The following is a 25,448-nucleotide window of genomic DNA, read 5'->3' on the forward strand; positions in this document are numbered from 1 at the left end:
CCTGTATTAACATTTCAACATTACTTTCAAGGTATAAAGAGTTCCACACTCTTAAATGCTATGCAATATCTCAGGTTCTTTGGAGCACAGGTAGGTGCATAATATTCAAACAAAGCTATTTCAAATTAAGAATATTTCCTTTATGTTGCAGGATAGAATTCAGAAACTAATTCGGTTCTCCAACCACAATTCACATCACAGCTACATGTGCACTTGAATAAACTAAAGAAAGGTAAATACTCCACAGATGATACAGCCAGGATGCAGCAAACAATAAAAGATGAGAGGATCTTACTATTCCACAAGGTGCTGAGTATACTGCAGGACACAAGCTAAACATGGCTTCATACTTTTGCTAGCAAAGCTCTTAAAATACTGTAAATTCCTTTCATCTTACATAGAAAACAATTTTCCTCATGTTGAGCTTGTCATCAACCAGTACTCCCAAGTCCTTTTCAGGGCTGCTCTCAATCCCTTCATCCCCTAGCTTTTAGTGATAGCAAGAATTGCCCCAACCCAGATATAGGACCTTGCACTTAGCCTTGTTGAACTTAATGAAGTTCACATGAGCCCATTATTTTACTCTGTCTAGGTCCCTCTGAATGGTATCTCATCCCTCTCGTGTGTTAACCACACTGCTCATCTTACTGTCACCTGCAAACTTGCTGATGGTGCACTTGATCCCTCCATGTCATTGATAAAGATATTAAACAGTACTCATCCAAATCCAGACCCCTGAGGGACACCACTTGTCACCAGTCTCCATCTGGACACAGCTGTCAGCCACTACACTCTGGATACAACCATCCAACCAATTCCTTGTCCACTGAACAGTCCACCCATTAAACCCATATCTCTCCAATTTAGAGAGAAGGATGTTTCAGGGGACGGTGTCAAAAGCCTTGCAGAAGTCCAGATGGATGACATCCATAGCTCTTCCCTTGTCCACTGATATAGTTAGTATATGTATATGCACAAAACAAGATTTATTCTAAATAGTAAAAAGGTCTCAAAGATTAAACCAAAAAGGCATAAATCGGATTATATGAGTGTTAGGATATTGGGTGGCAAAACAGAGTATTAGGGTAATAAAACAAGAAGGTACCTTAACTATCAAATACACAAATAATTGCCAGGTAGTCAGTAATTGTGACACAAAGGTTAGTTGTTTGAATGCTAGCACCTTACTTACTAATAGACCTTATACTGTATTTAAAACAGTGATCAAAATAATACCTTGGCAATGTGATAACACAATGATTGCAATATTTTTAAAGGATCCTAAAGTGTCACATTTCCAAAGCTTGAAAGTTACAGCTTTTCTTAAAATGTAAAGCTAGCTAATGAAGATATGAGTATAGGGATTTGATATTTCTTACCCTTTATTTGGCTACAGTCCAGCATCCCTTTCTCTCAACCTCTTGAAGAGTAGCTCCTTGAGCAGGCATCCCTGCTGGAGGGAAGAAGATCCAAAAAAACCTTCTCAGCAAAGTTTACAGGATTCTCCCTGATCAAAGATGGGACTAGGCTTTTATAGAACAAAGAGACTGGCTACTGTCATTTAACTACTTAGCCATGCCTCAAAAATCCTCTATTGAAGAACAAAAGGAAAACAGAGGAAAAAAAAACAAGAAAGCCTTTTTTCTCACCAAGCAAACTCTTCTGTTTATCTACACATTCTTGTTTTGTCTGCGTCTGGCCTAGCTGTGGCTAGGCTGGAGCTCCGTGTGCTTCAACACAGGAGAGCAGCTGGCATTACATCAACTCGGCCTTTTATTTGTACTTTCAAGGTTGTCACCAGTTCGGAGTTTGCTATGACTTTTCCTTTCCCATGGAAATCCTTCCACTCCAGGTCAGGGGCAGTGAAACTGAGCAACAGAAACTGAATCACGAAGGGAAACTAAGGTCGGCCCCCTGAGGTAGAGCGTCCTGCTACAGCCTCACCACATGTATCAGGCATTTCCTCAAGGAGTTTCACACTCAATACTTCCAGACACTGGAGTGTTTCCTCTTGAAAAAAAAATAGGTAAGCAGGGCATGCTGTTTCTAATGGAGCTGCAGATCACCGAGTACCCTCTGCCTGCTTCATACTTCTAGCAGTTTCATTCCATGGGTGCTGGGACGCAGCTGAGGTCGGTGAACAAAATTCTACAAGGGTGGGCCCTGGGGTGGGCCCTGAAAGGCTACAGAAATATGTCTCCTGCTCTATGAAAGGCGTCTAGCACCTCTCTAAAAGTAGGTTTGAGAGACACTGTACTCATTATAAGCATGAGAATGTGAATTAAGCCAACTTTGGGCAAGTCACAGTGCATGAGCAGCAAAAAAAGGAAAAAAAAAAAAAAAAGAGTCTTTCTTCCCCAGTTCCAGGACTCACGTAGCCTACAGCTAAATTCAAGTCAAAGGAATCCCCATGTTAACAACTTTAAGAGAGAAAGAGTGTGTGTGTGTGTGCATGTGCATGCCTGTATGCATGCAAGAGTTAAACCTGTCAACCAATTGTCTTTGTAGTTTCACATTTCTAAAATCAAAATGTGAGGCTTGTTTAGAGATACATACCTATCTTCATCTGGCTGTACTTGATCCTAACCATGAGCACGCATGTGATTTTTTACACAGTTTGGAAGGAGAAAAATAAAAATTATTTCTAAACCGTAGGAGGCCTCAGGACTAAGCAGATTTTGCAAGTCTTTGGGTTTTCCCACTTGGATTTTGCCTGGCTTTAGTCAGGAATTCCCTTTTGTCAAGGAACTGCATAAGAAATGCCTTTTCTCTTCCCATGAGGAAGGATTGGCAGCAAGTCAGAGAGCGAGGAAGTGTGATTTTCTCAGGGGATAAAATAGCATCTAGAGCTAAGGTGCCGAGGTGATATCCTGAAAATCCTAACACATGACACTACCACCAGTCATTGCTACTAAGCTTTTCCTTTCAGTTTAGAAGATAAAATATGCAGAATCCAAAAAAGTTACCTACTGCCTAACTGAAATAGACTGAACAACCTAACAATAACAGGCAATGAAAGTTCCCTGGTTTCATTTGTCATGTGCTAGTTTATGTTCCAGTGTATAAGATGTTGAATGGCTTTCTCAGTTTCTTTAATTCTAGAGCATTTGACAGAACTGACACCATAAAAGTGTGTGGCATAATCTGAAAATAATTATAATGAATTTATTCAGCAAATGAATGAGCGTATGAAAGCAGGAGTCTAGGACTCATGGAACATTTGAATGTTCAGTGGTTGTTAGTTCGCAAAAGAAGGAAAACATCTTCAAATTTCTAAATACTTAGCTGTCTGTAATGGATAGGACAAAAGTGAACAAGTTTAAAATGTACCAAGGACGATTTGGGTTAGCCAATAGGAAGAAAAAATACAGATAAAATATGGTGAAGCACTGGGATAAATTTCCTGCATAATTTCTACAATATTTACCATTGGAGGTCCTTAATAACAGTCATTATAACTATCTTTCAGGAATTATCAAAGACTGTACTTTGGGACAGGGGAATGACATTTGGAGGTCCCTACCAAATGTATGTTTCCACAGTCAGCCTCGAAGAGAAGGAAGACTTACTTTCAACACTTACAGCTCCTTCTGCAGTGTCCCATATACCTAGCTGTAGAAGTCCTGGGGCTCTTTTGGATCATAAATCTATATATGTTCATGAGAATTTCCCATTGAGCTATTGCTGAGCAATATGAATAATTTCTTACTCCCACCATACTGTCTCCATATAGTTCTCACTACCAGCCAGACTAAGGAGGTAGCAAGAAAGCTTGCCATTTAAATTCATATCTCTTCTGTGGCAGTGTTTCTATTAAATCACAAAATTTAATCTACCCTAGATGAAACTGAAAAACTTACCTGTGACCTACAAAGAACCATTCCAAACTTTGCCTGGTGACCAGCTGGCTGGCTGGCCACAGAGAAATCCTGTACATACCACACTTCCAGTTCTGATGCAGTCTTGCTTATCCCAGTAACTATCCTGTCAAAGCACATGGCTGCCTGCTAGGACTAACATTTGAGAGATCTGCTTCTAATTTATTTATTGCAATGTCAACACTGAATAACTTAAGCATATTTTCCACAGATGACTGCACATTTTTTTTAACACGCTGTTTCATGTCTATGTGCCACTAAGCATTCCAAGACTTTTTTTGCAAGCTGTCATATAAATTTTTGGCATTACATAACCGTTTAATCCATGAGCTGCTAGTGGACCTTTTATCAAACTCTGGAGCAAGCTATGTCTGTCTGTAAACCTACTTCTTCCATTTGTCTCAAGTAAGAAACATGAATTTGAATAATTTTGTGAGTGAACCAGTATGTTTGCTGATGTGAGCTTCTGTATTGATTGTCTTACTGTCTCACAGAAAGAAGAAAGACTGCTGAGATGGCAGTCTCTCCCTTCAGAGAGAACTTGGCAGTAACATCTGGTTGTGCCCTCTTATATCACACCTAGAAAAACAGAACTGGATTTTTCTCCTTGAAAATTATTTCAGTTTCATCATCATTGCTCAAAGGATCTCAAAACATCTTACAGTAGGATTCTTAATGATATGATGCAGAGGTTGCTTTTTGACAGAGTCCTAGCTTTTGCTCACTTTCACAGCATTATCTGGTTGCTAGTATCATGTGCCTACATTTAGTCATTTGATCAGTCATACAGATTCAATATTTCTTTCCAAAAGGCAGCACAGTTTCTTTCACATTCAAAATGAGTCATTCGTTTGAATCAGGGTCATCTCTGATTTCATCTAAGAAAGCCTGGAAAATCAGTCTTGAGAGATAATAGCGTGGTTATAAAGCTAAGTATTTTAAAGCAGCTTTCATTTAACCCATACTTTGGCTCAGCTGCAGCACAGAGATATACCTCTATTGTTAAATGTTTTGGTGATACATGGGCTAAGTTTTAAATGAAGAGTGGTTAAAATACAGTTTTCACATTAAAATAAAAACCAGGCAAGGCTTTGTGATTCAAGCCAGGGACAGGCAAAAGCTGGCAGCTTCATGCAGGTGTAATAGCTTTCAGAGACAAACCTCAAGCAGCTGAACTACAATAAAAGAAAGTTGGTAAAGTATTTGAAGAGCTGCCTTGTGAATGGACATCACAGGGGTTTATCACAGGGCTCTGAGTATATTTGAATTACTGCTGCTTTGTAGAAACCCAACTCATGGGTTGCCAGCACCAATCTGAAACATTTCTGAGCCTAGCTTTTTCCTGCAAGATACAGCATTTACCAGTCATAGACTTACTGAAAAATTACTAGACTTGGACTTTTTTTGTTATCCTCCCCCCAAAAAAACCCCAACAATCCCAACACACTGGATCTCACTAGAGTCATAACACATTTTCTGGAAGCCCCACAGCACTAACAGCTCCATCATTTCTCCTGTGGAGACAACGAGGTATGGTGAGAGTGTTCTCATCTCCCATTTCAATCTTGGCAAGCCCCAGGTTCACCTACAAAAGAAACAGCAAATCTCATGCTGCTCAGAGGCCCTGCTCAAACAGATTATGATGTAAACTGCTTAGCTTCTGTGCTTTCTTTGTTCATTCAGCAGGACCACAAGGCTTCTGGTGTACTGACTGAAATATTTTTCTCATTAAAACCAAAACTCACCAGAATAAATCAGTAGAAAGAGAGGATGCCACTTCCATAGAAAATTTCCTGATGCTTCAGCAGATGTAGTTCAAACAAAATGCCATCCTTCTCTGCCTTTCAGCCAGAGGCTCAAGGCAGTCTAGAATTTCCTGAATTTCTCTGCAAAAGGAGAGGGATTAAGAATCACTTTATAAATACTTCTATTAGCAGTAGCGAAGGGAGAGGCTGGCATATCTTCTTTGAGTGTGATCTGCTTCCTTTCTCCCCTCTAGCCTCAGTCAGGATTCTGAGCAGTATCAAAGGAGAAGAGCACCCATCTGCAGCGTGCAGCTTCTACTAACTCACTCTGAATGTGTGATGCAGAATGAATTATGAATGGGGTGTCATGGAGAAAGCTATTTCCTAGAAAACAAACTCTGAAGTTACTGAAACATGCAAAAGTCATGCTGCTTCCTCTGCCACCATCCCCATTTCCTGTTACCTATGGTCCAAAACTGGTGTCTCTCTCATCAAAGGCTCAGCCAAGGTCTCCCTTCCCAGGTCCCCACTCCTGACATACCTTGGGCTGGACACTGGGCATATGTAAATTGGCACAATCCTGAGCCCCAGTTTACTGTCTCAATCAAAAAAAAAGTAGGCAAAGGAGAGCCGGGACTCTCTAGCCTGGAGAAGGGAAGGCTGAGGGGAGACATTATTAATGCCTAGAAGTATGTAAAGGGTGGGTGCAAGAAGGGTGGAGCCAGACTCTTTTCAGTAGTTCCCAGTGACAGGACGAGGGGCAACAGGCACAAGCTGGAACATGGGAAGTTCCATTTAAATATGAGGAAAAACTTGTTTATGGTGAGGGTGGAACAGGCTGCCCAGGGAGGTTATGGAGCCTCCTTCTCTGGAGATATTTAAAACCGGCATGGATGCAGCCCTGAGTAATGTGCTCTAGGGGATCCTGCTTTAGCAGGGGAGTTGGACTAGATCGTCTCTAGAGGTCCCTTCCAACTCTGGCAATTCCTTGATGGTGCAAAAGATGCAGGCACACATGCTTGAAGAGTGTCAGTGGTGGAGGCTAAAAAGAGCCAATGTCATTTGATTTCTGTCCCACGGCTTTCAGCACCAGCTTCAATGCCCATCTGCACTGGAGTCCAGCAATTCTAGGCACTGTATCAATTAATTCTAATTGGTTACTGGGCATATTTCTTTAAAACAAACATAAAAAATGTTTCTTACCTCCAAGACTAGAACTATCTTAGAAATGCAACATAAAGTGCTGTTTTAAAAACTGATCCCCAAAAATAAACAGCCACACCTGTATATTTAATAACGTTTGGTCCAATCCTCAGACCTTATCTTCTAGTAAACCTAACCTCCTAATCCTCATGCATTAGAAGATTTATGTGTGTTTTAAGGCTGCTGTTCTTTCCATGCTGAGTGGAAAGATGTTTGGTCATTATTCATGTGGGGGTATGGCCGATTCTGTTACCTTGCTCCTTTTACAGATATGCAAAGCTGATGTGAAACACGACTAATCTGAATTAATTGGCACTTCATGTTCACACTGTACTGGCAAAAATGGCTAGGTTAGACAAAGGGCCATGAAGAAAAAGGGAGAAACATGCCTTTCAGATAGATAGAGAGATTTACACAGAGGCAATATAAATCAGATAATCGAATTCTCCATGGGTATGACATCTTTTAGTCTTTTAATCTTTTAATATCTGCTATTAGCAGAAATTATGCAGGAGTGTATTTTCTTCTCTCTCCAGAATGAAGAGATTTTACTGTAACATATTTTTAATAAAAATATCCCCTTTCAAAATCTTCTCTCTGTCTTTTTTTATGGCTTCTGCAGATTTGGACAATCTGAGAGCTTTCTTTGTTGGTATGAGGTGCCAGAAAACAGCAATGACAGCAGCATCTCTAGTGAATTAGGGATCATTCACATGTGTCAAAGCAGATTAAAGCATTTTTATAACTTCAAACACTTTACCTAAGTCTTTTCTTTCATTATGTAAAATGTTAGCTGCCATTATGTAACTCAACAGCACATGACATCACTTCATAAAATCCTCACTCCTTTCCCCCAGCCCATTCCAATCCTAGGAAGAAGAGAAAATCTGTTGTAAAATGTAAGGAGAAAGAAGATTAAGAACCACTAAATAATCCAAGAGCAATCAATTTGTTTGATTAGTGTTCAGGCCATTATTACTGAATAAAAAGAGCCTTCTTTTCCAGGACGTTACAACACATACGAGTTCCACAATCTTCACTAGATTTTACCAGCATTGCTCATCTCAGGATCATCATAGAATGGGTTGGGTTGGAAGGGACCTTAAAGACCATCTAGTTCCAACCCTCCTGTATGGGCAGGGACACTTCCCACTAGATCAGGTTGCTCAGAACCCCATCTAACCCGGCCTTGGACATTTCCAGGGTTGGGGCTTCCACAACTTCCCTGGGAAACCCATGCCAGTGTCTCACCACCTCACGCTAAAAACTTTCTTCCTAATGTCTAAAACTTGACAAGCTATCATGTTAGGTGTGGTGGCTGATTTCTGTTGGCCTCTGATGATGGGCCAGGCAGAACTCTTTTTTTCTACCCCTTTTGGCATAAATGAATGCTGGTCTCCTTCGAAAAACATAGTTGCTGAATTTGGTGCTACTGGATTTTGCTTACAACTTGCTAAAGCTTACAGCAGAGAGTTAACAAATAAAAAATTTAAAAAGTGGAGGCAATATAAATTGATGATCCCAAACATAAACCTATGCCAATTATACATTATGCATTCTTTTGCAGCAAATTGATAGATTTCTGCATCCCAAGCAGCTGCAGATAATAAGTATATCAGAGATTGGTGCTGGTAGATGAATTGTCAGGCTTGATTCCCAGGCATTTCTGTACTTCTCTGGATCAGCCAGGGGACTAGAGAACTGTAATGGGGCCTTTATGAAAGGCCTTTCTGTCTCTGCAGACTTGCTCCTAAAAAAAAATAAGGGCCTTTCAATACTTTCAAAAATACTTTCAAGCATGAAATTACTAAGAAGCATTTTTACTTCCCAAATATAAGATAGGTTTTAGGATTAGATAGTAATTCAACAGAGAAAAAAAAATAGAGAAGTAATATTGGGATTCTTCCTGTCAATGCCATTGCTCAGACATGCTTTTATGAAATTTTGAAAGCAGCTCTACACTTCCAAAGCTGCAAAGCATTCAAAACCATGCCCACCCCTGGGAAAGGACTCTGGATGTTGTAAATACAGATAGAAGGAAGCAAACACTTCACATTCATTTAGTAGGTGTTTTCTGCTAAGCTAGGGACTAAAATTTCCCAATTCCCCTCTGAACACACACACAAGGGCTAACAGCAAGGGAGATCACAGGTGTGATGTTTTCTACTGGTAACACTGGTAGCATGTACCACTGCAGAGAACTTAACTATCCTGTCAGAATTTGTTATTTCTTCCCTTTAATACAGCAAAGTGTCACTTTTCAAGACACTTGTTGTGCAAGGTCAGTCTGAAGGTTGCCCTAAACAGGAAAAACTCACTCAGGAGAGATACTCCCATACACCAAGAGGAGAACTGCATTTTGAACTAACATAAAGAAGGGGGGTTTTTTCACTGGCCCCTTAAAATGCAAATTCATAGGATGATAGAATGCCAGGTTGGAAGGGACCTCAAGGATCATCTGCTCCAATCTTTCTAGGTAATAATATAGTTTATGTGAGATGGCTCAGCACCCTGTCAAGCTGAGACTTAAAACTGTCCAATGTGGGGGAATTTACCACTTCCCTTGGAAGACTATTACAATGTTTGACTGTCCTCACGGGGAAAAATTTACCTCTTGTGTCCAACCGGAATCTCCCCAGGAGCAAATTTGCCTGTTATCCCTTGTCTTTTCCATGTGACTCCTTGTAAATAGGGAGTCTCCATCTTCTTGGTAGCCACCCTTTAAGGACTGGAAAATGGTAATAAGGTCTCCCTGAAGCCTTCTTTTCTCCAGACTGAACAAACCCAGTTTTCTCAGCCTCTCCTTATATGGCAGATTCTCCAGTCCTCTGATCATCCTTGTGGCCCTTCTCTGGACCCTCTCCAGTCTGTCTGCAAAATGGTTTTATTCCCGTCTCTGTTTCTTACTTGTGAGTGCTACCAGACTTATGAAGTGTCAGCATTTCCTTCTGCAGCTTGAATTCTCAGGGCTCTACAACTCTACGGTAAAAATCTGCTCCAGGCTGAAATAGAGCAGTCATGCTGAGGCTGCTAGGAATATTTTCTTGAGTTCTTGGTCCAAGATGCTTTTTGTTTCTTGTTTTATACTCACACTCTGGGGTATTAGCCTAACACTAAGCTGGAAGTGTTGATCTCCTTAAGGGCAGGGAGACTCTGCAGAGGGATCTAGACAGGCTTGACCATTGGGCCAAGGCCAGTGGCATGAGTTTCAATCAGGCCAAATGTCAGGTCCTGCACTTTGGCTACAACAACCCCCAGCAGGGCTGCAGGCTTGGGGAGGAGTGGCTGGAGAACTGCCCAGCAGAGAGGGACCTGGGAGTGCCGATTGACAGCCAGCTGAACGTGAGCCAGCAGTGTGCCCAGGTGGTGAAGAAGGCCAACACCATCCTGGCCTGCATCAGGAATAGTGTGACCAGCAGGACCAAGGAGGTAATGATCATGCCCCTCTACTTGGCCTTGGTGAGGCTGTACCTCGAGCACTGTGTGCAGTTTTGGGCAGCACAGTATAGGAAGGGCATTGAGGTGCTGGGGAGGGTGCAGAGAAGAGCAATTATGCTGATTAGGGGTCTGGAGAACAGGTCTTATGAAGAGAAGCTGAGGGAGCTGGGGCTGTTCAGCCTGGAGGAGACTGAGGGGAGACCTCACTGCTCTTTACAACTACCTGAAAGGAGGTTGTAGTGAGGTAGATGTTGGCTTCTTCTTCCTAGTGGCCAGCGATTGGAGAAGAGGAAATGGGGCCAAGTTGAGCCAGGGGAAGTTCAGATTGGGTATTAGGAAAGAAAGAGTGGTGAGACATTGGAACAGGCTGACTAGGGAGGTGGTGGAGGTGCTGTCCCTGGAGATGTTAAAAAAAGGAGTAGACATGGTGTTTCATAAGATAGTTTAGTGGTTAGGGGTTGTAGGGTGGGTGGTTGGACCTGATGATCTTGAAGGTCTTTTCCAACCTTGACAATTCTATGATTCTGTGATTTATCTAGAATCACAAAGCATTTTACAAACATCAGCTGGTATTTTTTAACCTCTTTTACAGATAGAGAAACTCTGTATGGAGAAAGCTCCCTGTTTAATAGGAGAATCTGATTTAAAAAAACACCCGGAGTCCTGCTTCTCAATTTCCCTAACCTCCAGATTGTTTATCTTCCAGACAACTATTTATATTAGATATTTAATTTAGCACATATCAGCACATATATTAGATCATCACATAACAATACTATGATAGCCTAAAGCACTTAGGGGAAGGTACTGGGTTTTTTAAAATCTGTGCCAATGGCTAGGTTCTCATCTCTTTGGTAACAAAGCTGGATTTGATAAGCAAAAGAGCTTGTGTGCTTCTCTATCTGGGTTTGACACAGGCTGCCCAGAGAGGCTGTGGGATCTCCATTCTTGGAGATTCAGATCTGAACTGGACCTGGAACAAGCTGGTCCAGCTTAAAAGTTTTAACAAACGACCTCCAGAGGGCCCTTCCACCCTAAACAATTATGTGATTTTATTCTCTGCCAGTTTCTCTGTATTCTATGAAATGGTTCACTTCAAAGTGAGGCAAATTCTTGCTTTTGACTTTGTTTGCTACTATGGAAGGTCAAGTGTAATTGTGCACTAGATCTACCCAGGGAAGCAGACAGGAGGAACTTCCTGATTTGCAGGAGTGCTTTGGTAGCTTAAAGCTTAGGTTATTTTTAACTGGTCTGTTCCTTTGGCAGCAAATTCTTTTAGATTACTGTACTGCATTTACTGGCAACAGACAATTAGAATAAACTAGTTATTTTTAACCCCTATTTTGGCTGAAAAAGGGATGTTATGAATAACAGGACACCATAAGAATATATTCTAATAATATTTTAATTACCACCCTTGCTCATGCTCCTGAAGAAAATGAAATAATATCTTATGTGACCTTTCTTGTCAAAGTGATACACAAAACAAACCAGAGGATAACAGATGTAGGGAGTGAAACGGAAAGAGGTATTACCATTACTATACCAACACACAAAGAGACTTCTTAGACATACGCAAACTACTTATTGACTAAAGAAGCATTGAGCAGAGGAACTGTGCTTACAGAAATGTGAAATGTGGACCAACTGTACCCCTCCTTTATTCTGGAACAGAAGCAAGAGTTCTCCTTTAGGCTGAGGAAAGCCTGAGAAAAGCTGGGGGAGTTGGGGTTGTTCAGCTTTGGGGACACCTTATTGTGGCCTTGCAATGCTTCAAGAGGGCTTATAAGAAAGATGAGGACAGGCTTTTTAGTAGAGTCTGCTGCAACAGGACAAGGGGTAATGTTTTAGTCTGAAAGTGGGTAGATTCACACTAAATACAGGGAAGAATGGTTTAGAATGAGGGTGGTGAAACGCTGGCACAGGTTGCCCAGAGAGGTGGGAGATGCCCCATCCCTGGAAACATTCAGGGTCAGGTTGGATGGGGCTCTGAGCAACCTGCTCTAGCTGAAGATGTTCCTGCTCACTGCAGAGAGGTTGGATTAGATGATCTTTAAAGGTCCCTTCCAACCCTAGCTATGAGTCTATGAAAAGCAGAAACTGAAACAGAAGAGGCAGATACTCCTAAGACAAACACTCATTGACTTGGGGGGCTGCTACCACCTTCACTGTGACCTCATAAACCCAAGTGTAATCCAACAGCTTTAATAAAGATTCATCTAGTTCTGGTACAATTCTTATACTGTAATGAGAATTTCTTGAAGAAAACGTTGTCTGGTAAAATCAAATAGAACTGTCTCCTTTTGGATCAGCTGACAGGCTTATCTGAAATATCTTTTCTTCTCTCTCTGTCTCCCTCCCCCAAAAGATCTGGAGAAGGGAACTGGGAACAGAGAAGACATTTACACTAGGAGAGCTCAGTTTGATATGTGACTGTTCCTCAATCTGTCCCTGGAATTTGGTAAGAAAGTCTGACGATGCCAACTGGGACTCTGCTCCTTGCTGTAGAGCCCATCTGAGCCTACCACTAGTATTTACTAGCACCTTACTGGGATCTGAAATACCACAACTGTCACTAAGCTGGGAGCACGAGGCAGCCACCACACCACGGGCACAATGCTCCTAAAAGACTCTTGCATGACAATTGTCCTAGAAGGTGTGCTCTAGCTTTAAGACCGGGATAAAGTACAGGAAGGTAGAATTTCAAGGTGTCCTTAACTTTAAATCCCAAAGAAAGCTCTGAGATTTAAACGCTTCCTTAAATTTACACTCACACCGAAGTGCTATCTCTATAGGAATAAAAGTTAGCACATACTCACATACTGCTCTTCTTCCAAGTTTGAATGTTAGGATGTCTTTGCAGGTGAGACCTGGCATCTTCAGCCCACAGGTGGCATTATCTTTAGTTTTATTACAGCTCTTGTCTCACCCTGGTGGTTCAGAATCAAAGCCCCTGTACTTAAACTACTGCTTAACATTTCTCTCATATCTTTCTTTCCACAGTATGTGGCATTTGCCTCCCTCTTCTTCATTCTGGTCTCCATCACCACCTTCTGCCTCGAGACCCACGAGAGATTTAACCCTATTGTGAACAAGACAGAAACTGAATTCATCGGGAATGACACCCAGGTGCGGCACTACAGGGAAGCAGAGACTGAAGCCTTTCTCACCTACATCGAAGGTGTCTGTGTCATCTGGTTTACATTTGAGTTCTTGATGAGAGTCACTTTCTGCCCAAACAAGGTGGAATTTATCAAAAACTCTTTGAACATCATTGACTTCGTGGCCATACTGCCTTTCTATCTAGAGGTTGGACTCAGTGGCCTGTCTTCCAAAGCTGCTAAGGATGTCCTGGGCTTCCTCCGTGTAGTCCGTTTCGTGCGAATCCTGCGAATTTTCAAGCTGACCCGTCACTTCGTTGGGTTGCGGGTCTTGGGACACACCCTCCGCGCCAGCACAAACGAATTCTTGCTGCTCATCATATTTTTGGCATTGGGCGTCTTAATCTTTGCCACGATGATCTATTATGCCGAGAGAATAGGTGCTAAACCAAATGACCCTAGTGCCAGTGAACACACACACTTTAAAAATATCCCCATCGGCTTCTGGTGGGCTGTTGTCACCATGACGACCCTGGGCTACGGAGACATGTATCCTCAGACTTGGTCAGGCATGCTGGTGGGGGCCCTCTGTGCTCTTGCTGGTGTGCTGACCATTGCCATGCCTGTCCCTGTCATTGTGAACAATTTCGGAATGTATTACTCCTTAGCTATGGCTAAGCAGAAGCTACCAAAGAAAAAAAAGAAGCATATCCCGAGGCCACCCCAGCTGGGATCCCCCAATTATTGTAAATCTGTCGTAAACTCTCCACACCACAGTACTCAGAGCGACACTTGCCCACTGGCCCAAGAAGAAATTTTAGAAATTAACAGAGCAGGTAGGAAACCTCTTAGAGGAATGTCCATCTGACCGTTAACCTCCATCCCGTGTAGTGATTTAAGATTCAGCCAGACTGCTTTCTTAGAGCAATGGGTAGCACATTTATCCATTCTAGTCCCACCATCACACAGTGAATAATATGTGTGAAGTCTAGGTTGCAGGGACAAATGGTACAGTGGAGGCTGATCAGCAAAACTAAGGATGAGAGCACGCTCTAGGAGCCCAAACTTTGGTCCTGGTTAAGGGCATACAAGTCTCAAGATATTTTGAAGAGCTGTTACATCTAGTGGAAGAATTTTGAGAGTTCTACAGCTATGTTGCTGGACTGTGTAATGCATCTTAGAGGCTCCTGAGAGCTGAATGCTTCATAGAGCAGAGTAGGAGCCAAGTACTCAGCAATTACAGAGTTTTCTGAAAAAACAGGGCTGGAATTTGAAACAGCCAGATGCTTTCTCATTTGTTCCCATTTGGGACCTTTCAGCTGTTTTAAATGGCAGATATTGTACATCTCATTACAGAAACTAGGTGCCTAGGAAGTTGAAGGGACAACTATACCATCATGCATATTCATGAGACAATCCCGTCTCTTTCTGATGATTACCTGCAAAGTAGAACAACAGCTCAAATTCTTGACACTAATGCAAAATGACTCACTCTGAGACAAGACTAGATGTAAGGATGTTTATTCCATGGCATGTAAATCAATCTATTCTATAATATTCCACTAGAATTTAGCATTTAGAACTATGAAGAGTTTTGAAACACGTTTTCTAAATCATGCTCCTTTTGCAAGTATGGGTTGGTGAGTTACAGCTCTTTCAACCTTCCAGGAGCAAAGGCCAACTGGAAAAGGTCTGACTGGTCATTACTGGCCAGTTTCACCTAAACAGTGATCACTTCATAATATGGTATCCTTATTTTTAATTATACTGATTCATGTTAGCAATAGGTGAAACCAGAGCAAAATTAATCATACTAATTCTACTGGGAGGGGGGAGGGAAATGAAAAAATACTAGTCACCATGGAATATATTATAATATCCCATGGCTAGTGGTTAATTATGGGCATGTCTCAGTTTTATGAGAATTCTCCTATAGCACATAAAGATATGGGGCTCCAATTTGATTATTTAAACCCCATAATCTACCTCTACCCATGGAATATCACTATTTATTCTATGGAGTAATTTCAAAGTAGATAACCATGTTGAAAACGAAGCCAACTTCATTTTTGGCAGATGTTCCAGCCAAGCTGCATAGTAGACATCCTTCAGCCTATTCAGAATATCCCCCTGTGTTGTATTAGATAGAACAAGTTGCCAGTCAAGTGATCTTAACTGACATTAAGTCAAAAAGAGATGTTTTGAAAGAGCTAGCATATACCTATGATGGTCTTGTGTTATCATTTTTTTACTTTGAAAAAAATACTAATTTGTTACTCATTGTGAATGAGGTATTCTCTGGTCATCTCATAGCCATGCATGTTTATGTCATTGCGAAAGGCACAAAGAAAGTGACACTTTCCTTTGTGTGTGACTTCACCAATGCCAATGCTAATTTCGGAGCGGAAAAGCTTGTGGGACCCTTTCTCTTCTTTTCTATTCTCTCTTCTTTTCTTATTTCTTTTCCCTTTTGTGCAACTCTGTAAAGTCCATTCAGAAAGTAAATAGTTGGGGCTTTTTGGTTTTTTTGTTTTGTTTGGGTTTGGTTTTTTGTTAGAGGCTCTTCCATTGCAACAGGCCAATCACAATTCACGTGACTGATAGACTGTCTCTTTCCTATTGTACCTTTGGTGCACAAGCACATGGTTTTATCATCCATTCCCCTCAGGTTGCAAATGCTTATCACAACTCATGTCCAAGCAGCAAACTTTCTCATAAGTAGATGTCTTGGTGGCATCACGTACCAAGAGAGAAAGAGGGCACAACCAATATCATGTCTCCTACTGTGAGCAATATGCCCACTACCCAATCACAACATGCAAGAGATGCCAGACTTTTGAGTACTTTAGCAGTCAGCTACAGAGTGACTTTCATCTCAGAAATCCCTTGCTTGATAAAGCTCCTTTAATTACGTACCTACCCTGGTCCTCTCTGGGAACTAGAGGACTAAGAACTCTACGAGTTCCATGCAATTCCACACTGGTATCCTGAGAATACGTGTAATTTTGGTTCAATGTGGAACTGTTTTGCCACCATCAGTGCTCTAAAATCAGCTGTTACCACAATATCCATGAAGTATTGATAATAACAGCAACTTTCTTATTTCTGCAATAATTAAGAGAGACTATTTTTATATACGTATACAATCATATATATTTTAAGCACTCTTATACTTCAGCTAACAAAATGGACTTGGTAACACTGTTGCTGGAGTTCTGTTTCTGACAATTATTGTGCACCACTGGCAGCAAAAGATATTGCCTGCATCTCTTAGCTTTCTAATAGGAAAAGATCCGTATATGTGCAAGAGAAAAGCAAAAAATAGTAAGATCAGAACCAAATTGTTAAAACAAGATATGCATTACCTTTGATAGAGGTTCACTTAACTAAAATGAAGTGTTCGTAGGCACTAACTTGTTTCTGAAACTATAATCTGCACATTATATGAAAACAGAGACTTGCAAGCAGTGTATGTGCCCCATACTGTAAAAATATTTAGATTGGTTAACAGCACCAACTGTAAACAACCAGCTAGCATTGTACTAGGAACATAAAATGGGTTCCTAACATGCTTTAAATAATGCCAAGAGATGTGTAATTTTTAACCATAAAACTTCAGTGTGACAGCGTCTAGGTGATATAAGGTCATATGATATACATCTAACACATTCTTCCCAAAAAAACCTGTTTAGCCACTCAAGTGTGAAGGACATCACATGAAGTTATTAATTCCATATTATTATGTGTGGTAGAATGATTAAGCACTTCACAAAAAAAAGATGATTATTAAACAGTTCCACATAAAACTATCTCTCTACAACCATGTCATGCACCAAGTCAGGAGTTCACAGCAGTTCTCAGCCCACACACACAGAGGGCTCTACGGAGAGCTCTGCACAGTCACATCCCAGTGCCAAGGATCCTCTCAGGCTAAGGAGCACGTTCCTGGCATGTACATGCAAACAGCAGAACTTTGCCCACAGGCTGCACAGCTGTTGCCCAATGATGTGATGGTCATTTGCAGGCAAAGCAAAGATGGTTTGAATTTAAATTCTGGTAGGTTTGAATTACATTTTTAAATTGTGCCCAAAACTCTCAGCGGCTCAGTCCTGGGCTAATCTACACCTGGCAGGAGGGTATCTTTAAATAACAGCACTTGATTTTAATTTGATCTAAAGAATGTCAAGAGTTCAATTCTACCATGCCTCCCCTTTCTGCAGCTGCTCTTCCTGCTCTCCATCCTATCTGACCTGATCAATGGGGGGCTGGGAAAGCAGCAGAAGGGGAGGAAATGCACTCCAGGGTAGAGGATGGCAGAGCTACTGCTGCAGGCAGGTCTTCATTAGCAGCATTAAGAATATAGAAATTTCTTCTATAAGCAAAATTTTCTTCAAGTTCCTGGTGGCGATAAATTCTCAAGATACTGCTTAGACAGTGCCTGAAGGAACAGCACTGTATAGGATAGAAAGCAGATCTCACCTGACCAACTTGACTAAAACTCCCTGACCCAGGGATATCTCAGGCAAGAGAAGATCAGGTGTCTCCTCACTTATTTGAATTGTTGTTTACTTGCCCAATTCAAGATCAGGGCTTCATTTTGCCATTGTATTAGATGTGACAACCACTATATTACAATCAAATACCCAACAGGCTAAGTAGACAGCAAAGAGAAAATGGAAGTAATCTCCAGTCTTTTCATTTGACATGGGGATTAACTTAATTGAGTAGGATCACTTGAAATGTCTGAGGGAAAGCCATAGTCGAACACAACTAAAAAGGCATCAGTCATAACCACAGTCCGCTGTGCCACAGTGCCTTTTATCTAAAGGCTTCTGAGTATTCCTAACAGTCAGTATCATGACAAAAGCAAAATAGAAAAAAAGCAAAGCAAAATTTGCTTCAAACAGAAGCAAACCAGAAAAAGCCAGTTTCAACTACTTAAGTGATTTTGGTCCCCAACCACACATTGTCCTACTTGTATACATAATTTATCTCAGTACATACAGTGAAATACTTTAAGGTACAGGTTTGTAAGAAAACCTCAAAACACACAAAACAAATCTTGAAATCCCTCAGTTTTGTTTTGAAAGTGTTACTAGCTCTTCAGGCCCTCTCTTCTGCAAGCTATGTAGTTACCTGAAGGATAAGTTGACTGCATGGTTACATCTTAAAGCTGCCACAGGATGAAGCACAGGATGTAATTTTCCAACACTGTAGAAGAAATTTAAAGTATGAATGGAATTAATAACTTCATTTGATATCTACAGCACTGTCTGGTGCCACGGAGGAATGGTCTTAAAAATGCATCCATAAAATTTAAGCACAGGTGATGGTGGTTATTTTGGTTTTGTTCAGAGATCTACCCCAATCTTATATTGGTTTTATATATGTATTCACAACACCAGCACACACAGTGTTTATATTGACTTTAATATGACAAAAATAAGAATTTCTCACCTCTCTGATCCCCTCTGCATGCAGCTTCATTTAAGCTACACTCCAGGAATACCATGTTTTCATACAAATTTATTGTGCAGCCTTGTTCACAGTGTACTGATGGCAAAATTCTTTACTCATTGCATAGCTGTAAAATATGGAAGAAATATTCTTAGAATTCAAGTGCCTAAGAGGAGAGGGGAACTGTGTCATTACTGTATTGTGTAATACAGTCTAGCTTCAGAAAAACTTCTGAGGTTTTACTTTCCTGCCCCAAAAAAACAATTTTCCGTAATCCACTCCTCAACTATCCCTGTGTCTGACTAGTTAAAGCAATCCAAGTCCATCACTGACAAAGAACTACATAGTCATAGTGACTCCAGTGTATTCCATGGTCAGATGAATTGGAACAAGCTGTGAATTAGCAGTCTATTCTTTCAATGCAACCTCCTGAGAGAGAGCTGATCTCCTTTTAAAGAAATAATGTGTAATTACCCAATTCAGCTTTATCACTCATGCTTTCTGAAGGAGCTGCTCATTTCTCAGGGCTTCATTTTTTCATCCCTTCTGTCACCATAACCTAAATAACCTGTATTCCTTGTGCAACACACCAGTTCTAACGTCAGAAGTGTGCTGAGCACTGGAACTGCAGTGCCAATGCTCAGTGGGAGCTAGGGACTCTTGGCAGCTCTTGTCACAGGCTCATTATGCTGCCTAACATTTCCCTGTAGTCTGTGAACTTCAGTGGCTTTTATGGATAGCAAAGCATTGTTAAAGCCATAGGTACATAGTCATTGTGGTGGTCTTGAATCCACAGGGAAGAAAATGCTCTGATCAAATGCCATTGAACATTAAATAAATAAATAAATAGATAAATAAAATCACCTAATTTTAGTGACATAAAGCCTTTTACCCTTTCTGTAAGATGAACAGTGGACAGCAATGTAACTTCTAAGAGTTTAGGTCTGTTTCAGCTCAAAATATTTGACATTTGAAAGTGCTGAACAGAAAAAATACTAAAAAGATAGTGGATAAGGTAATAGGGAGATGTTTTTTCTTTCCTCACTATACTTAGCCTTCTTAGCCTTTAAAAATCCAAAATCCATCACTCCAAAGTAGCAAATTAGGTCATGAACTCATCTTAATATCACTGGAGATGGGGTCCTCCAGATCTAGTGTAGAAATTGTAACAGCTCAAAATAAAATTAGTAACATTTAGTTCTCATCTAACTTAAGATGCATTTGCCTGAGGTCCCCCTTATACTGGAAGAAGAGTCAGGCAGCCTCAGAGAGTAGTTTGCTCATTTATTATATGAATTGCCCCCTGGAGGTGGCTTCCTCCATGACTGATGTTAGGTGACTGTAGCTCTAACTGAAGGTCCTCAGCCTACAGTTAGGTGGGAGCAATTTGGATCTATTCCTTGCTCCCTGCCCCATTTCTGTGATCTCATAGCTGTGGGTCACATGCAAAACAGAAAATTTATAACTAATTTAATACTTTCTTGTACAGTTATAGATCTGTCATTTCCTGTAGAGATACAACTGGTGGGTGTCATTTGTACTACAGTGCTTGTTTACTCTAGGATTTGAGTAAAACAGAATATCCTCTATACCGAGTAATTTGAAAACAAAAAAGAGGAGCTATGAATTCAGGCACAGTGCTTTGCATTTCCCACTTTTATCTGGCACTGTGAGAGATGTTAAAAAAAAAAAACCACAACAAATAAACAACAAAAACAAAACAACACAAAATCTCCACACATCCACACACAGCCCCTGTGGTCTGGCTGCAGCCAGGAAGGAGTGGGAGGGGGGGCAGGACCACATTAAGCTGAAAAAAACCTGCAGAACTAAATAATAAATCTTCGGACTTCTCATGCCTTAATAACTTAATGAGCATAAAGTACTTCAACTGATGGGAAAACACAGATACAAGCATTCCAGCTAAATAAGACCAACCTGTGCCAATCCTCCAGCACAAGGCAGATGTACATATGGCAAATCTTCTTTCTCAGGCAGTGCTTGTGACTGCAGCTCCCGTGCCATCCAGTGCAGAACACACTCCTTGGATATGAAAGAGGTACTCCTGGCATCTCTCCCTTCTGCTGGACTAAGTATGACTGGCATTTGCAGAACAGATGCAACAAAATGCATCTCTGTGCGAGGACTGCATCTCTGCTGCAGTAGAACTAGATAGACAGGAGGACATACACACTACTGCAAAAGGCCAGGGTCAAAAGGGTCTAGGGTGTGAGGTCCCACGTCTGTGCCTAGTCCACTTGCTTATATCTCTCTTACTCTCCTACTTGCTGGAAGTTTTCTCCAAGCCTTTTGGCTACTTGTCTGATTATAAGCACAAAGCCAAAATAACAAGCAATCCACCATTCCTGCTGTCATTGTTCTTAGTATTCATCCATGCTCCATGTCTCAGACACCTTCCATACCGTACAGATCATCATACTGTATTCCTCAGTCAGAGCAGTAATACATGATTGTAGAATGACTCACCTGACTCCAAACTCTACCTGAACTGTCAAGGACCCAGTTCACCCTACAGGTTATGATATTAGCGAGACTCTCAGAAGTCCAGGATGGGTATTAAGTGAAACCCCAGAAGTTTCAGGAGAAAGCTAGGAAGGATCTTCCAGAGCTCTTTGCAATGCAGCACTCCCAGCAGCAACAGTCGTCAGCACCACATTAAGCACATATCCAATAATACTCATAATAGCAAGAAGCACCTGGTCTACTTAACTAGAACTCCTGTATTTCCTCTAGTGGTACCAATAGGCAGGCAGCCAACATATTGTCACCTCACTTCAAGAAGTAGTACCTCTCAAAGGTGATATTCTCTGGGAGTGACATTACTATGTTGGCCAGTTAGTACTGGGAAAGGCGGTCACCACTGCCACTGAAGTGCCTTTACTGGGGGACACGGCTTCCTGGAGGAACCCAGGTCAACACGGTGGTGAGTAGATGTTGAAGAGGTAGGTTGGGTCAGAAGGATTCTGCATATTCACATAGAATACTAAATTCTGCTCTCTTGCCAGTGTAAAGTCCATCAGTGTGATATCTACTCAGATGAGCTTCATGGCAACATTCAAAATATGTAGCAATATAAAAATCAGGAAACTTTAATAAAGATACCTAGAACTAACAAAGATTTTTATTTTAATGGCCTTAGAATATTGGGGTAACTAAAACTGAGTTGTTATGTAGGAATCTTTTACATGTTCTTCACATTTTCTCTCTCTTTTTCTCTCTCTTTCGCTCTGTTTGTTAACATTTACTTGTTACTACTGTACGTTGCTTGCAACTTGTGTATGTTACAGACTGTCACATTTTATTCTGTGAAGTTTTCCTCCAATTCCCATCAACCTGAGCTCCATGTTGGGCAGCCGAGGAGATTACAATACAGTTCTTTAATGCAAAAGAACAAGGAATGTCACAGACTATAGGTAACTTCACTGAGGTTGTGACACAAAACCTGATGCAAGGTATTAGTGCAAAGAGTAAGTACTTGGTATGACAGTAGAATTATGTAGTTAAATTACCTTCTTTCATTTTTTTTTCCCTTTTTTTTCTTTTCAGATAGTCTTCATGGGAAAGATAAATTTTAATTACTCACCAGCAGAAAAAATTCCCAAACCTACCAATTTAAGATTTTTTTCACTGCCATTTTGAAAACCAGCGAAGCCCATGCTGATGCATCATTACTCATTTTCAAAGTTTTAAGCCCGTATTTTCTATGCTGTTCTTCTCTTCCTTCCATACTCTCCAAGCCATAATTTCATCATTTCATCATCCTTTGTCTGTGGTTTAATATATCTTCTCCATAATTCTTTTACTAATTGAATATAGTCATATCCCTTTCACTCTAGGGACCTGATTTAACAACAACAAAAATGAGCCCCTACCCATGGGAACCACATTTCTTAATCCTGCATGAGGCTCTGGAGCCCATAAAAATTGATTTCTGTAGCTGAAGATGGCCTGGAACAGAAACATAACTGTTATTTTCCTGAATCAAGTCCTGAGCAAAGTATTTTATTAGAATCTCCCCCAATTACCCCCAAATGCTACTTTAAAAGTATGATTAAAAGTAGCTTAGAGAGATTTCTGATGATTTTCTAGAGGGACACCATAATATTTACTGTTGCTAATTTTACTCTTAATTCAGTAAATTATACATTAACTCAGAAATCACTCTAGCCATGTACTAAATCAAGAAAAGCATCTTTTTCTCATTTTGCTGATCCTTTACTTCCTGATCACTATCATGTTCTGCCCCTTTCTTAATTAGTGAAGAAGCACAGAATAGTTTAGATGGAGTCTAGTGTAAAAAACAGTGATTTATACTGGTGAAAATGTTGAGTTGCCAGTGAATATTAATGTACAATAAATACTATCCGGGCAACAAAACAGAAAGAGTGAAATTTGATTTAAAGAGATTCCAGAGAGTAGGGAAATGGACTGTAAATATTTCCTTTCCATGCAACAGCTCAGAGAGAAATTTAGGTATATATAGTCAATGGATATTATCAGACACTGAGCAGTTCTTAACCCCTCCACAAATCAGAGTAAATGTTTTTGAATAGTTGGCTTCATACTTTTAACTTCATCAAAATCATTTGTGTAGCACAAGAAGTATCAGGCAAAGGTGTTGCTGCAAAAAAGAATGTAAAATATTTTCATTTTCTCTAGAATAAAGACAACTGGGAAATTCTTTTCTCCACCAGCAACTACAGCAGCTTCACAGTTGCTCTACTTCCAGCTAACATGCTTGTAGCTAAGAAAAACTAAAGCACAACAGTTCTCCACCATCACCTTAGCCATACCACCTCTGCTCCTGTACCAGTCTGTCACTAGCCCAAGAGCCAGGGAAAACCATTATACCAAGAGAGCTTCCTGTTGCCAGCATAGTAATGCACAACTAATGTTTGCCACATTAACAATCCTTTTATACCACCAGAAAAGTGCAAGAGGATTGAAAAACAGATGAGTAATTAATGCAATGGCCATTACTTTCTTCAGGGATCCAGCTAGATTAAGTGTCTCTGCTGTGAGGGACCTCGTGGAGATCCTTCATAAGAGACTTCGGGCAGCTACTGCACGTTAGGGTTAGTGACAGGGCTTTAAAATAAGCAAATGAAAATGACCCTTAAAGTCTGAATGGGAACCAAAGGACACTCTCAGTTGGTCAAGAGTGGATCTATCCACAGACCATAACAATGGAAATCCCAGGTTTGGGATCAGGGTTATAAGAGCACAGTTGAGATCCAGAAAAGCTGTTGGTACATGAGGTGGTGGTGTGGAATGTAACTTTAGTCAAAGGTCTCTCCAATAGAAAGATCTTAATCTTTCAAGCAATTTTCCTTCCTGCTTTTCAACCCCTCCCTTTTTAACAGGCCTGCAGAACCTTGAAGTATTTGTGAAATGGCAAATGGCTATTCAGGGAAGTTTTAGGTACTCAAGGTTTGTCCTTGTCTGTTTTAATCCTTAAACAAGGGGAGCTGAGAAGAACACAGCCCATGTTCTTCTGGAAGACACTGCTAGTGACCTAGAGTGACCAAAGGAAACAGTACTATGACTCTTAATTGCTGTGTTTCTGATCTAGGGCTGAGAAGATTCTATCTTCTTTAGCACAATGTCAAAGAATCAGGCATGGTTCATGTAACCATAATAATGACTGACAGGTAAATATGCATGGATACCATGCTATGACTTCTGGAGCTTCTCTCAGCTCTCTTTGTGTCAAAGTGATTACAACCTACAGAAGTTCCTATAACGACTGGGAAAGGCATTGTATTTCCAATCCTGAAAGAACTCAAAATGGTCCACCCTGAGAGTGCCTTTCAACTTGTCCAGACTTTGGGGTGAGCGACTGCTTCACAGCTCTGGGAGACAAACCAGCAGGGGGAGCAGCTACAACACCTAGAGGAAGCCGTGTGAGGTGGGACTGTCCCTGACACACACAATTTCTGAAGACATCTTAAGTAGGAAGGGTAGACCAGGAACTTGTTTCTTGGCAGCTCTTGAAGAATGGCAGTGTTTGCTAAAGGGAAGAGAACTGGGGTGACTTGCCCAGTGTAGAAACCACTTCTGCATCAGTGCCACATTTGCAAGGATAGAGTAAGGTCAATTAATATAGTGTACAATTATGTCCATTGATGCTCTGAATGTAAGATGCAATTCAAATAGGTGGAGATTCAGTGCCAGACACTAGCTTAAAATCAAAACTGGCAGCACTGGTAAAGTCCCTATGTCAGTATGCAACCATTTGCTGTGACAAAAGAGATGAGCCACGCAGCAAATACATGGGCAACCTTGACTGTGCTTCTCTGCAATAAGCAGAGTACACTAGTGCAAAATCCAGCTGTTCTCCTAAGTTGTTTTGTTGGGTTTTTTTTGCAGAATTCCCTCCCCCTTTAAATTCAGTGTTTGATTGGAAATGCGCAAGGCATTTAATAGTATGTTTCTGCAAATGGAGGTAGATGGGACAGGAAAAAAACATAAAGAGGAAACCACGCAAATGAGGTAGCTGTGAAACAAACTACTCACCTGGGAGATTTGCTGAATACTTTCTTTAGCCTCTGAAACAAATCTCTGCAGGATAGCGTTTAAAGCTGGTGCAGTTAACTAGGTATTCA

At 40.9% G+C, this 25,448-nt stretch overlaps 2 protein-coding genes across 7 annotated transcripts in view; both read left to right on the forward strand.

The window, feature by feature from the left end:
* Positions 1 to 25,448, forward strand: part of TMEM86A (transmembrane protein 86A) — a 526,280-nt gene that overhangs the window by 76,045 nt on the left and 424,787 nt on the right. The gene's annotated exons all lie outside the window — the stretch shown is intronic.
* KCNC1 (potassium voltage-gated channel subfamily C member 1) overlaps positions 1 to 25,448 on the forward strand; it is a 127,322-nt gene that overhangs the window by 75,542 nt on the left and 26,332 nt on the right. For all 5 annotated transcript variants that reach the window (XM_051622254.1, XM_051622258.1, XM_051622255.1 and 2 more), the window contains exon 2: positions 13,268 to 14,201. In XM_051622254.1, the coding sequence (XP_051478214.1) occupies positions 13,268 to 14,201 (934 nt within the window). The remainder of the gene's footprint in view (positions 1 to 13,267; positions 14,202 to 25,448) is intronic.

This window comes from Apus apus, chromosome 5 (assembly GCF_020740795.1).
Source record: "Apus apus isolate bApuApu2 chromosome 5, bApuApu2.pri.cur, whole genome shotgun sequence".
NCBI classification, from domain to species: Eukaryota; Metazoa; Chordata; class Aves; order Apodiformes; family Apodidae; genus Apus; species Apus apus.